General features: G+C 44.5%; 1 protein-coding gene across 3 annotated transcripts in view; it reads left to right on the plus strand.

The window, feature by feature from the left end:
- The first annotated feature begins 4,523 nt into the window (after positions 1-4,523).
- Positions 4,524-12,598, plus strand: part of COL1A2 (collagen type I alpha 2 chain) — a 36,782-nt gene continuing 28,707 nt past the window's right edge. For 2 of the 3 annotated variants that reach the window (XM_035317175.1, XM_035317177.1), the window contains exons 1-6: positions 4,524-4,745; positions 6,604-6,614; positions 7,220-7,237; positions 7,914-7,952; positions 9,480-9,563; positions 10,936-10,992. In XM_035317175.1, the coding sequence (XP_035173066.1) occupies positions 4,676-4,745; positions 6,604-6,614; positions 7,220-7,237; positions 7,914-7,952; positions 9,480-9,563; positions 10,936-10,992 (279 nt within the window). In that variant the 5' untranslated portion in view covers positions 4,524-4,675. The remainder of the gene's footprint in view (positions 4,746-6,603; positions 6,615-7,219; positions 7,238-7,913; positions 7,953-9,479; positions 9,564-10,935; positions 10,993-12,598) is intronic. The other variant, XM_035317176.1, reaches the window with a different exon arrangement.

Here is a 12,598-nt window from a genome sequence, read left to right on the forward strand (position 1 = left end):
ATGATTTATTTCAAGTGCCCACAGCCCCCATGGAACAGGAACTAAAGGCAGCAGCTGCTATAGTTGTTAATGTAGAACCTATTTGTTTCTCATTTAAAGTCAATTTTCTGGACTATTCTCAAAAGACCTTTTAGATGATTCTGAAAGAACTGTCTTAGAATATCTAGGAAGTAACAAGAGTCAATGGCTATGACTCTTCAATACCTTCCAGTGGCACTGTACAGACTCCTAAACACGGGTCCATGGACCAGCACAGACTCTTTTTATGCACCTGTGCCATGCTCTTAGATTTCTGTATACTTCTAGTCCTACAAGGGAGTGGTGTCCTGACCACAGAGGCTTTGTGTACGTGGCCCTTCAACACAGTGTGCAGAGGGCTGATGGAAGTTCCTTGCACTCTCTCATTTCTCCTCTGGCTGTTCCTATAAGGATTTAGGAACAAAACAAAACCTTATTTTGTTTTGTTTTGTTTTAACTAAGCAGTCAAGAATAAAAAAAAAAAGCAAAATGAAACAACAAATTGCACGGAGGGGGATGTGCTGTACCATTTCTGTGTTTTCTCCACTGAAGAGATTATTTTCTCCTTGTTATTCTGAGCAAGATACTGACTGCACCCAGCTAAGGTGTGAAGTACAGAGTCATAAGCACCTTCACTCATGCTAGATATAACTAAGCTAATATGTCGACTAAGCAGACACCAGGTAGAATCTATCCAGGGTTCAGCTTTGTGCTGCATTAATTTGTATGGACACGCATATCTCCATCCATGTATTCTACAAAAGAAAGACCAGAGCACTGCGCCAGAGCCAGATTGTGTCACTTACCATCCCCACCACTAAGAGGAGTCCCACTGGGAAACTACTTCCCTTATGCAGCTTTCTTGCTCAGCCTTTACTGCTATATAGTTGGGCATGTATCCATTATCTGAACAAATGTGTGAAGCTTTGCACTGAAATAGATGCAGAGAAATCAATAACTATTTGCACCAATCACAAATACTTCAGCTGTCCCATTTGTAGCCTGAGGAGAACTGGGTTCTGAGAGCATGCCAAACCCAGCTACCCACCTTGAGGTATGAGGTCTGGCAAGAGCCTAAAAAGATGTAGATGCTCTCTCTGAGCTCTAGCATTGCTCCATGTGTTGTACTGTGGTACTGGCCAAAGGGTATTAAACTCTTTGGGTGGATGGATGGATGGATGGATGACTGGCAAGTTTTAAAGGAGGCAAATGCTTCCCGGTGTATTAAAAACAGTTACAGCTTTTGGAATTTTAGGTCTGCATTCTAATTAATTGTTCGAAATTACAAGAAATAAATCTGCTTTGACATCACCTGGAGAGTCATCTCTTTCAAAGCTTGACTTAACAGCAAATTTTCCAAAGGTTATTTTTTTATTATCATTGGTTTCAGTTTAAACTGTGCCATAGGCATTACTGGCTTCAGTGTGAAATATTTCCTTTAAATAAATACGATGCAAAAAGAAAATGAGTTCTCAGATGTTTCCTTGTTAAAGTTGGCTGTTCAAATCATTTCAGTTATGCTAATGGCTCCAAAAGCTGTCACGTTGCTTCTGAGTTCTTGTACTGGTGAAGATACCTGCATGATAGTAAATATTTGCAGTAATTGCAGTTTGAAGAAAAAGATTCTCCAAGTTCACACTAAAGATCCAATTTCACTGAGCACGTTTTTTTTTAATATATATACTTTGATTTTTTCTGAAGATTCTAAGAAGACTTTTGCTTGCTTAGACAGAGTAGGTGAACAATGTAACGTACCTTCACAATGGAAGCTGTGACAGTATCTTTATGATAGAGACCCAGCATAATAGGCCTTTGCCACTTACCCTAAACTCATTTAGTGTTGTTTGAATCAGTGCTGATGGTAGAGAGAAAATGGGATTCTTATTTCTTCAAAAATATGGAAAAAGACAATGGATGTGTACTGGTGAACAAAGTGACCAAGGGCTCCACAGGTTCTGAAGGTCAAGTATTCATCCAAAATTGTTATGTCAAAGCTGCCAGTCCTACAGATTTCAGTTATGGGTTTTTCAGCGTGGTAGGGTTTTGACAGAAACCTGTAGTCAAAGGAAAAGAGTCATACCAATGAATTATTATTCTTTATCTCTATTTTTTTTTCCTAAACAAGGGCATACTGACCTACATGCTCCAATCCTGAAATGGTTGGAGCACACCAAAAACATATTTTATGAAGGTTAGGAACCCTAGCTGATCATCTCAAGAGCTTCTGTCTCTCTCTCCCTCGACCATCTATCTGCTTCACGGTAGAAGAAGAGGTAGTTGAAAATCGGTATCTGAGGGGTGTTCTTTCTTTTTGGGGGGGCTGGGGGCTTGTCTTTCCTGTGTAAAATTTGAGGGGAAGGAGGGAGGGAAATGATGGTTTAGTTCAGTTTGGTCAGGATATGTATCCACAATGTTGCACCCCCAGCGAATCCCACTAGTAGAGAAGGGCTATCATTTCTTGAAAGCATGCATTTAAGTAGGCAAGCAATAGTTGCCTGACATTATGTATATGCAATTAGAACAGATTTCATCACAAAATACTCTAAATGTTATTACAAGCAGATGACAAATGTTCTGTTGGTGCAACAGAGACTAAATTAATTTGAAGATGAAATGAAGAACTCCTACAGAGTCGAATGATTTCAGGGGACAAGTCTTAAAAACCCCGCTATTCACTGGAAGCGGAGGTGTCAGGAAACACTCGTTCTTGGACTCCAGCCTCAGCGCTTTGGGTCTAATTACAATCAGTATTTCAACTTGTTGGAAGCTCAGTGGGCTATTCTAGATTTATGTCGGAACAAACTTTGAAGTAGTTAACTTTGCTGCCCAGCTCAGTTTTAAATCCTATTTAAATTGATACCATTGGCATGATGCAATCTAAAAGAGCACGTATGTGTTGTTTATGGGGTATGCTTTTATTGCAGCGTTGGTACCTGTAGGGCTCCCGTTCTGTGGCCAGACATACTTTGCTGGACCACCACCTTTTGCCAATACCGCTTTTTAGCCTGAGGCCAGGTTTAATTCCACGTCTGTCACCCATTTCACCAGCACTCGTGGCAGCTAACACGGTACCCAGAGGCGGCCTCAGCCCGGCCGGGGCCCCGTGGGCTCATCCCGGCACCGGGCCACAACCCCAGCGGGGTGCCCGTCACGCGGACGCCCCGAACAGAGCCCCCACGCTCTTTGTATCCGAGGCAGCTTGCAGCGGAGGGCTGGGTACGCCCCGGCACCTCCCGAGGACAGGCCGAGGGAGAGCGGCCCCCCTTCGCCCCGGCAGCGCGGAGCCTTGCCCCGAGCGGGACCCGCCTGCTGGGCGAGGGGCCGGGGGAGGGAAGCGGAGCCCTCCCCGACCAAGGGGGCCCACTCCTCCGCCTCAGAGCTCCCCTTCGCCTTCGCCTCTTCCCGGGACTCCCCTCAGCGAGCGGAGGGGGCCGGGGCGGGGGCCGGCCGCCTGCTCGGAGGAGCCCCTGGGCGGGGAGGCGAGCCGGGGGCGGGCGGGCTGGCTGCGGCTTGGCCCGGCCGGCGGCACCACGTCAGCTCCCCTCAGCCGCGGGGCCAGCGGCCGGCGGGGCCGCGGTGGGCGACCCCGAGTGACTGCAGCCCGGGGAGGGAGGACGGGGCCGACACCCCCAAGGGCAACGCGGGCGGCTCCTCTCAGCCTCCCCTGGCTCTCCGAGCGCTGTGGGGCGGTCGAGGCAGCAGACCCCCCGCCCCCCCCCCCCGTTTCCCCCTCCCCACACACCCACACCCCGCGACGGCAGCAACCCGCTGCCGGACAGACGTGGCAAGCTGCGAGCCCTCCCTCCCTCCCCGGCCCCGGAGAGCCTCCCAGGGGCTCCGCGCCCCGTCCGTGCCCCCAAAGCGGGCCGGCGCTGGGCACAGCGGCTGCGGGGCACCCCGGGCTGCTCCCCCCACGGGGACCCCCCGCACGTTGCCGGGGCGGCTGCGAAGCCGGGAGGGGGAACCCGGCGGACACGGGGAAGGGAGGGAGAGCGAGGGGGGGCTCCGCCGTGGCGCTGCGGGCGAGGGGATAGGAAGGGGGTAAGCAGGGGCACGGCAGGCAGCCCGCCCCCGGTGCCTCTCCACCAGGCCCTGGACAGCTCCCGCTTTGAAAGCCCTCGGAGCGCCCCCGGGGGCCGCGCAGCCCCCAGTAATAATACTAATAATAATAAAATCAGGGCGAGGGGCGGGGGACGTCTTGAAAATAAATAAATAAATAAATAAAAATCAGACGGCAAGTCAGATTTTCCTTCCGAAAGCCTCAAAGTGTCCACGTCCTCAAAGCATGGAACCAATTTAGCGTGGCCGCCTCCCTCCCTCCGTGCCCTCCCTCCCTCCGTCCCTGCCTGCCTCCTCCTCGCCCCCCCCCCCTCCCCGCCGACCCCGGGGCACGTGACGGCCCTGGGAGCCGCGCGGGGCCCGCGCCCGCCCCGCGCCCATTGGCTGCGGCGGCAGCGGCGGCTCGCGGCGCCGGGACCCTCCTGCGGTATAAGTAGGGCGGAGCGGGGCCGGGGTCACTGAGCGTGCCGGGCAGCGGGGGTGTGCGAAGGTCGGGGGTCGCTTATCGGGACTGTATGCCTGCGTCCCGCAGGTAATAGCTAGCCACCGACCGGGGGGACTCTGCGGCACAAGGAGTCTGCATGTCTAGCGTGTAGACATGCTCAGCTTTGTGGATACGCGGATTGTGTTGCTGCTCGCAGTAACTTCGTGCCTAGCGACGAGCCAACGTAAGTTGCTTTCGAGCGTGGTCGTGGCCGGGGTGGTGGCGGGGGGAGGCGGCCGGCCGGCTCTCCGCGCTCTGTGCCCGCCGTGCTCCCCGCCGACGGCAGCCCGCGGGGCTGCGAGTGCCGAGCGGCAGCTTTCGGCGCCCCGGAGAGCATCACGTAGCAGCGCCACCTCCGTCCCAGGGCAGGGTCTAGCCTGGTTAGGGTGTTTTGTTTTCCTTCCAGAACTACGAAAGGATAGTAAAAGCACGACGAGGTAAAATTATCCCAGGGAGCCCCATCAAAAAGAAAAAGAAAAAAAAAGAAAAAGAAAGAAAAGGGAAAAAGAAAAAATGAAAGAAAATAAAAAGGAGAAAAAAAAAAAAAAAAAAAGGGAAAAAAAAGTTCGCATCCAAAGGAGAGCAGATGCTTAAAGCCCCGGCGAGACGGGAGCGGGGTCTCGGCCCCCCCCCCCGCCGTCCGCGGCTCCCCGCGGGCCGCCGCCGCCGCGCCCCCTGGAGGCGAAGCGGGCACCGCGGGGGGAGCGCCCCGAGCCGGCCCCGCCGAGCCGACGGGGGGCACCGAACGGCCCCACGGGGCTCTCCGCCCGCTTTAAGCCTCCGCCGAGGGGGGAAGGCGGCCCGAGGGCGGCGGGGAGGCTCAGTGCTGAGCTGAAGGGGGCAGCAGAGCCGAGGGGAGTCGCCGGCTGCCCCCCGCTGCCGGCGCCGAGGCTTCTTCAGCCCGGTGGCCGAGGCCCGAGGCGAGCACCGGGGGCCCCGTCTCGGGCCGGGGGCCAGGCCCTTTCCCTCCCCCTGTGACGGGCGGCGGCAGCAGCGCCCTCGGCAGGCCGCTGAGGGCCGGCGGCGGGGGCTGAGAGACCCGGGCGAGAAGCCCGACGTCCCCACAGCCCCTGCCCTTTCCCCAAATAACCCAGCGCAGTCATCTGTGTCACCAGCAGCCGCAGACAGCCGCTTTCTGAACATTTATATTGAGTTAGCATTGGTATTCTGCCCACTGTTCTGGAGCTTGATGATGATCTGCACATCATCACACATCCGCACACCACTTCCCGCTGTACTGTGTGAACCATGTGAATTTAGTGCCATCACACACCCCCAAAGGGACACTTTTTGTGGGGGACGGGCATGCCACACCCATTAATTAACCTGTTAGTAAAATGTCAGGTTGTTGGCATCGAAGTGTGGTGAAAGACATTTTTTACCATGGTAAGTTTCAGCCAAAACCAAAGCATTCACTGCTTGAACTCTGGAAGACAGATTTTAAAAACTGATTTCTGTATCTAATTAACAAGAGCGTACTTAAAAGGAAGTAACATACAGAAATAGTTTCTTGCTATTTGGTGGATAACAGCTTCAAGCTATTCTGTTTACACAATGGCATTTTAAATTTTGGAAATGGGTCCCTTTGAGTAGAACCATTCCCCATAAAAAGTGAGAGGGGCTGTCTATATTAAAACCTAAAGTTATGGCTTCCAATTAATGACTTCACACGTGTCATCATGCCTGGCTTTATTCGTCTGTTGCATGCACACATACATGAAAATACATGTATTTCTTTCCAGGGAGATATTTTTAAGAGTATTCACAACAGGCTTATTGAAAATACCTGTCTATTTATGTATCAGCCAAATCACTTGTTTTATTTTATTAGAAAATCTGTTTTGACTTGGAAAAATGCAGTGATCACACTTGTGAGTCCTTACAGTTTAAGATAATCACATTAAGAGAAAGAAATTGCATTAAGAAAACTTTTTTTGCTTTTAAAAATACGTTTTTGTTTAAAATACTGAAATGTCAACCTTTTAAAACCATTGAATCCACAATCTAATTATCTTTTTTTTTCCTTTCCCTTCTTTCTGCAGATGTGAGTGAGGTCAGTATGATTATTTTTCATCTAATATATAATATTCAGCTTCAATTAACAGGCTAGGCTACCCTTTCAGGGCAGTATTATTTACTAACCTTAATTCCCAAGGTGGCCATGGAAAGGTACCAATTAAATCCTGAGGGGACTGCATGGAAAAGTACCCACCCCAATTTCTCAAGTGGGCTGGCCTTTTTAAGAGACTGCCTTCATAGGTGTAAAGATCATGAGGAGAAAATAACTGAGCAGTGGTGTTCGGACATTATACCTGGCAGTGTGGATTGGACTTGACTATACTTTAAGGCCAGTCTTCCAGGCATTGCACAGAAGGATTATGAAAGAACTGAGGTGTGACTTCCATTTATATTTGTAGGCTATAAGTATAAAATTGACAGTCTTCAACAGAATGTTCTTATGTAGGTATGTATATTTTCACTAGATAGTAAACTCTCAGCCTTCCTAGTAATTTAGAAAGCATAGTGTATACTTACATACGTTATACTGACATAAATTACAGAGTTTTAAGAAGATGAGCCTAAGTTTGTATATTAGCTTAGTTTAAAATATTGGGATAATTTGTATCTTCTTTTAATTCTCTGCTTTATCTCTTCTAGGCACCTGCAGGGCGAAGGGTAAGCATTTTTGTTTTTCTTTTCTGGCAATGTAGATGACCTCAAATATTCCTAGGCAGAGCATTATTTTGTGGAATGTTTGATGACAGAATATTGACTAAATCATTATTTCCAGTGTTCACTGAGATCAGTAGGACATAAAAAGGAGGGAACACTGGGTGCAACATGTTAACACCATGGTAAATTCAAATGTTGCATTTAACCTGCTTTATCCAAGAGCAGAACTAAGCATACCAAGAACAAAACTGCCTCAAGGAAGGATTCTTGTTCAACAAGATTTCCTTTAGAAAGGTTTCATGAATTGAACCGTACACTAATATCTTTTAGACGCTGGTCTAAAAGGCTAAATAGATTCCATTTTATTTCTAGAGGTCACTGTTCTTAAATTAGAGCCAGTTATTCAGAAGAAAATAAAACAAACTGTGTAAGTACTTCTGTGGACTGTGCACTGATACTTTAACTGACATAGTGATGATAGTGACTAATCTATTTTCAATAGCGTATTGAAGAAAAACAATATATTGTGGAAAATATGTATAGGACCTCTATATGCAGTCTTCTTTCCCTCGTTTTTTTATGTACACTAGTTATTTTTAATGTATCTCTTTCTGTATATTGGAAATTTCTCCTCCTGGAAATTTTCCACGGTAACTCATTAAGTTCTCTTTTCTTCCAGCAGGGCCCCAGAGGAGACAAAGGGCCACAGGGAGAAAGGGTAAGGAATTAGATTGACGGTTATGTATTTGTGGTCTTTGAACAGTTGTAGGAAAATCAGTATGGAAAAAAAAAAAACAGTGTAGGCATTAATGACAGATCAAATAATTATACATGCAAGCTTCTACAGGTACAATTTTGTTAAAAAGAAATCAAGTTTTTTATTTACCAGTGCTGCCGCTGGCAATACCACCCCAACCTACTTACGGTCATCGTACCTAATCAGATGTGATTTTGGTTCAGAGAACAGCCTAGCACTCCAGATGAAGGTTGCAAACTTTTTTTTTTTTCTGACTGCTTGTACTGGACATGGTGCATGAAAATGCAAAAGAGAAAGTTGTCACGTAAAGACATAGTCTTTGAACAGGATAAGCTGTCTACATCAAACTCAAATAGACAAAGGTAGCCTAGAGGATCATCCAATACCTGTACCTCCAAAGGTGGCTTGAAAAAGCTCTCCTCTCAGCAGTTAGGCATTTATCATCCACATCTTGTTAGTCAGAGTAGACGTTTTGCTGTTAAAGGCAATTTTAAACGTAACCATAGATTAGGACAGTTGGTATGATAATTTAATTATAATGTTATAATTAAATTGTATTTAATTGCAATGTTCGTATTGTTGATATCTGCTTTTCTGGTTTGCTTCTGCATCACTGCTGCTTTTTATAGTGTTGTATTCTGAAATTCACATCCTTAGCTGATACTTGCTTTAGGCTGCCAGTATCCACATCTGTTTAATGAAGTAAGATACATGCTTTATCCTGAAGACAACAAGCCTAATCCTGTCCCTTTAGGAATTCTTAAGATTTTTATTACGGATTTCATTTAGACCAAATGAAATGCCTCACTTCAAATAGTGTGATGGCAAACCTTGACCAGCTTTGTGCATTGAAGATGACAGAATGTAAGAGCAAATATTCAGGACCAAACACATGTCCCTTCAAGCTGTTGTAGGAGTGGTTATGACAGTGATAGCAAAGTGGTGGTACCAAAAGGAACCAAAAACCTGTAGAAACATACTGTTTCACTGCCATCAAATTTCTGATTATAGCAGCAGATAATCCAGGTTGATAAAAACTGGCCTTTGTCTTTTACTGGATATATGTTAGTTCACAGCAGTAAGACTGACCTGCCAATCCTCGGCTTGTCAGAGAAATTTTTTTGGCTCTCACAAACAGAATCTGTTGGGCTGTGTGGGTCTGTATGGGTAACCCGGGGTTCATGTCCAAGCTTTAGTTGCTCAAAATGAAACTTCTCAATCTGAAGGTTGTGCTTTGGTAGCATAGTTCAATATTACCCTTGTAAATCTTCTCAAATATGAAACTACAGTGTGTATCTGATTGAGGAGTGGTAAGGCAATGTAAATTCAGGCTATGCTTATTTTCTGAAGTTGGACATACTTTGAAACTACATGTACAGCAGTTCTGTTGTATGTGCTGTAGGTTCCCAGTTGTTAATAAATTCATCACTTTAGAGATTTTATAAGCTACTTCTAATGTTCACGTTCTAATCCTCCTTTTGCCTGTAGGGTCCACCAGGTCCACCAGGCAGAGATGGTGAAGATGGTCTACCAGGTCCTCCAGGCCCCCCTGGTCCTCCAGGTCTTGGCGGAGTAAGGCATCCAAATTTTATGTTACTGAAAGTGACAATCAGAGCTTCATGACATCCAAAGGCTAAATGTATATTTGCTGGAAAACACTGACATTCTGCTGGAGAGTAGAGGAAGCATACTCTGGAGAGAAGATCATGCCGACCACTAGATTCGGCATTAAATTTGTGGTCCCAGTTCCAGTGAAACACTCCTTAGGATTTCCTCAGGAACTTTGGATTCTATATTCAACAGGGACTTATGCAGAGGAGCAAATCAACCCTGTTAATTAGATCCGTGCTAACATAATATATATGGATTAGGAGTCAACTAAAGGAAACCTGTGCTGTTAAGTGGATGGATGAAAGAAACAGTACTTTGCTGTTGTGTTCAAGAGAAAGCAACTGTACTGGAATAAGCTTGAGAAAACTACCTTTAAGCTAGAAGTCCATAATTAAATGTCAGTACCTCTTTTCCTTTAGAATTTTTCATTTATCTATATGAATGCTGCAGAACGCAAGTGGATTGTCATGTACACACTTTCTGCAGAAGTGTCTATCATGTATGCCCTGTCAAATGGTTGTTTTAACTCTTTGTTTGACCTTAGCTTGGGCTGGGAGCATAAAGAAATTAAACAGTGTCTTTTTAGCAAGTGTAGTAAATCCTCTGGCATGGCAGAATACTCTTTTGCCTTCAATATATATAGCAATAATTTATTTTCCTATTAGCAAACAGAAAACTTTTTATTATTAGTCTATTAAAATAATAGAAACTAAAACAAGCAAGAAAAGGATTTTTGATTGTGTTGCATAGAACTCTCCCATTTTAGTGAAGAGATAAAATATATGCTACAAAGCAAGACGTGTATTTGTCTACAAGACTTATATAATAAAAGATCAGAAATCCAGTGCAGTGTTTCTGAGGCTGCATGCTCTCCAGATCTTTTTGAAGCTGAAGGGCCCACCTCATCCAATAATTTGTCAGGGCTGGGCTGTGAATTTTATTTAAGTAATGTGGTAAAAAATATGAATAACTTCTCTCATTAGAAATTAAGCAGAATTATTTGAGAGATTCCGGAATGTTTTCATTTTTCATGGGCATCAAGTCTACATCCTTAATTTTCTGTTCATGCTATTGCAGTACCTCTGTCACTACTGGGTAGACATTTGAGGACAATGTGTTGATTTCCTAGTGAAATCAAGTCTTTCTGGAAGAAGTGAATATAAATGTATTTGTAACAGGGCCACGTTTACTGAGTTTTAAGTATGTTCCTTTAACATATCATACAGCAAGTCAGATGACTTATAGAATGATAGATACTTATAGAATGATAACTATCAATACTTTTTAAAGTAAAAATGTTGGTGCTTTAACTTCAAATTTTTGTCACCCACAGAACTTCGCTGCTCAATATGATCCATCCAAAGCGGCTGACTTTGGCCCAGGACCTATGGTAAGTATAAGATTTAGCACTTGATAACTTGCATAAACATGTATTTCACATTTTCTTTTGAGTCTAATCCAGCTGTATTAATTCAAGGCATAGTTATAAAATCAGTGTTTTGATCATATATTAAATCAGACTGTAAAGTGATCCTTTGACAGCGCAATGTGAAGTGTTAGAAATAAGTCTTAGGACTGTATCTTCAACTTGAATATAGCACAAGTAGGTCTTGTGCTTAAATTCTGTCTGTTGATAACACGTCCGTGAATCTTGTAATCCAATGATGGAACATCTACTTTGATACAGTATTACTTTACCTGTGTTGAGACAGAAGTTTGTATTGTAGGAATGAGATCAATTGTAGAGATGCTATCTAAAGCAGTCACAGATCTAGAAAGTAACACAGTATCTCAGCTCCAGTCAGTGACCATTTTATCTCCCATGGCTGTACAACCCTTTTGGACAACCCTTTTGTCATACTGATAGTGTACAGGTTTGGCAGAACACTGGCCACTACATTTGGTTCTGAGCAAGTGAAAGCTAGCACTTGCTGCTACAAAGTTATTCTGAGGAGGAATCTTTACCAGTATACTATTTTTCAAATGGACATTTAAGGAGTCTTCTGCCTCTCTACATGAATTTCTAAATCTTCCTGATGTTAGCAGGTATTTTTCAGTGCATGTAGATAGCAGATTATGTGCAGGCTTAAATTCATCATGCACACTAACATCACAGACAATGCATCTGATGGGTGAACAGCAGGATGAAGGCTGCCAAGGATTATTCTGGGTCATATTCTGGGTCAAATACTTTTTTCCATTCCTGAAAGTAGTATATCATCAGATTAATTTTTGAAAATACATTGGCATCCTTAATATAAGAAAACTGGATTATTTTTAATCAAGTTTGGCCTTCAGTGTCTGACAATAAATTAGAAAATGTAGATGAGGATTTATATGGCATGTCACTATTTCTAAAAGTTCCAACTGTTGACTCAATGAGGGTTCATTGACAGCAAAAGCAGTAAGTTCTATCTTCTATGAGGCATTAAGTTCCATAAAGAAAATGTGAGAGATTGGGAAGACAGAAAAGCAGGGAAAAACAGCTAGGGAATATAATGTGTGAAAAGATTCACAGGGCTTATGCAGCACGTATGATTCAGACTGTCCAGTAACTGTTGTTTTTTTCCTAGAATTAGTGCATACTGTTATAGCCATAGGATTGCATTAGTTTCCATAAGTTAATGCCTATAATGAATATACAGTTATTCCCCTTAATGAAGTTTATTCAGTCTCATTGGAATGGTATATAAGTCATTGAAAAAGTGTTAGTCCCCTTGTAATGAGAAAAACCTAACAGAGTTCCCAATGAAGTTTTAAAAGCAGATGAAAGTATAATAGCTTCTGTTGAATTCTCTCATGAAACATCCATTTGGTAACAGAAAGTTAAATTAAATTTCAGTTTAAAGTTGTTTGCCTGCTTAGTAAAGCTTAAGATGACTGATCTAAGTGCACTAATCTATGGAAAAATCCCCTTTAGGAGTGATTTTTGACCCATTTTTTTCAAGTTGTATGTACATTTCTAAAGTCAGCCAAGGAGGGTGTATTAGTGACTA

This window comes from Oxyura jamaicensis, chromosome 2 (genome assembly GCF_011077185.1).
Source record: "Oxyura jamaicensis isolate SHBP4307 breed ruddy duck chromosome 2, BPBGC_Ojam_1.0, whole genome shotgun sequence".
NCBI lineage: Eukaryota > Metazoa > Chordata > Aves > Anseriformes > Anatidae > Oxyura > Oxyura jamaicensis.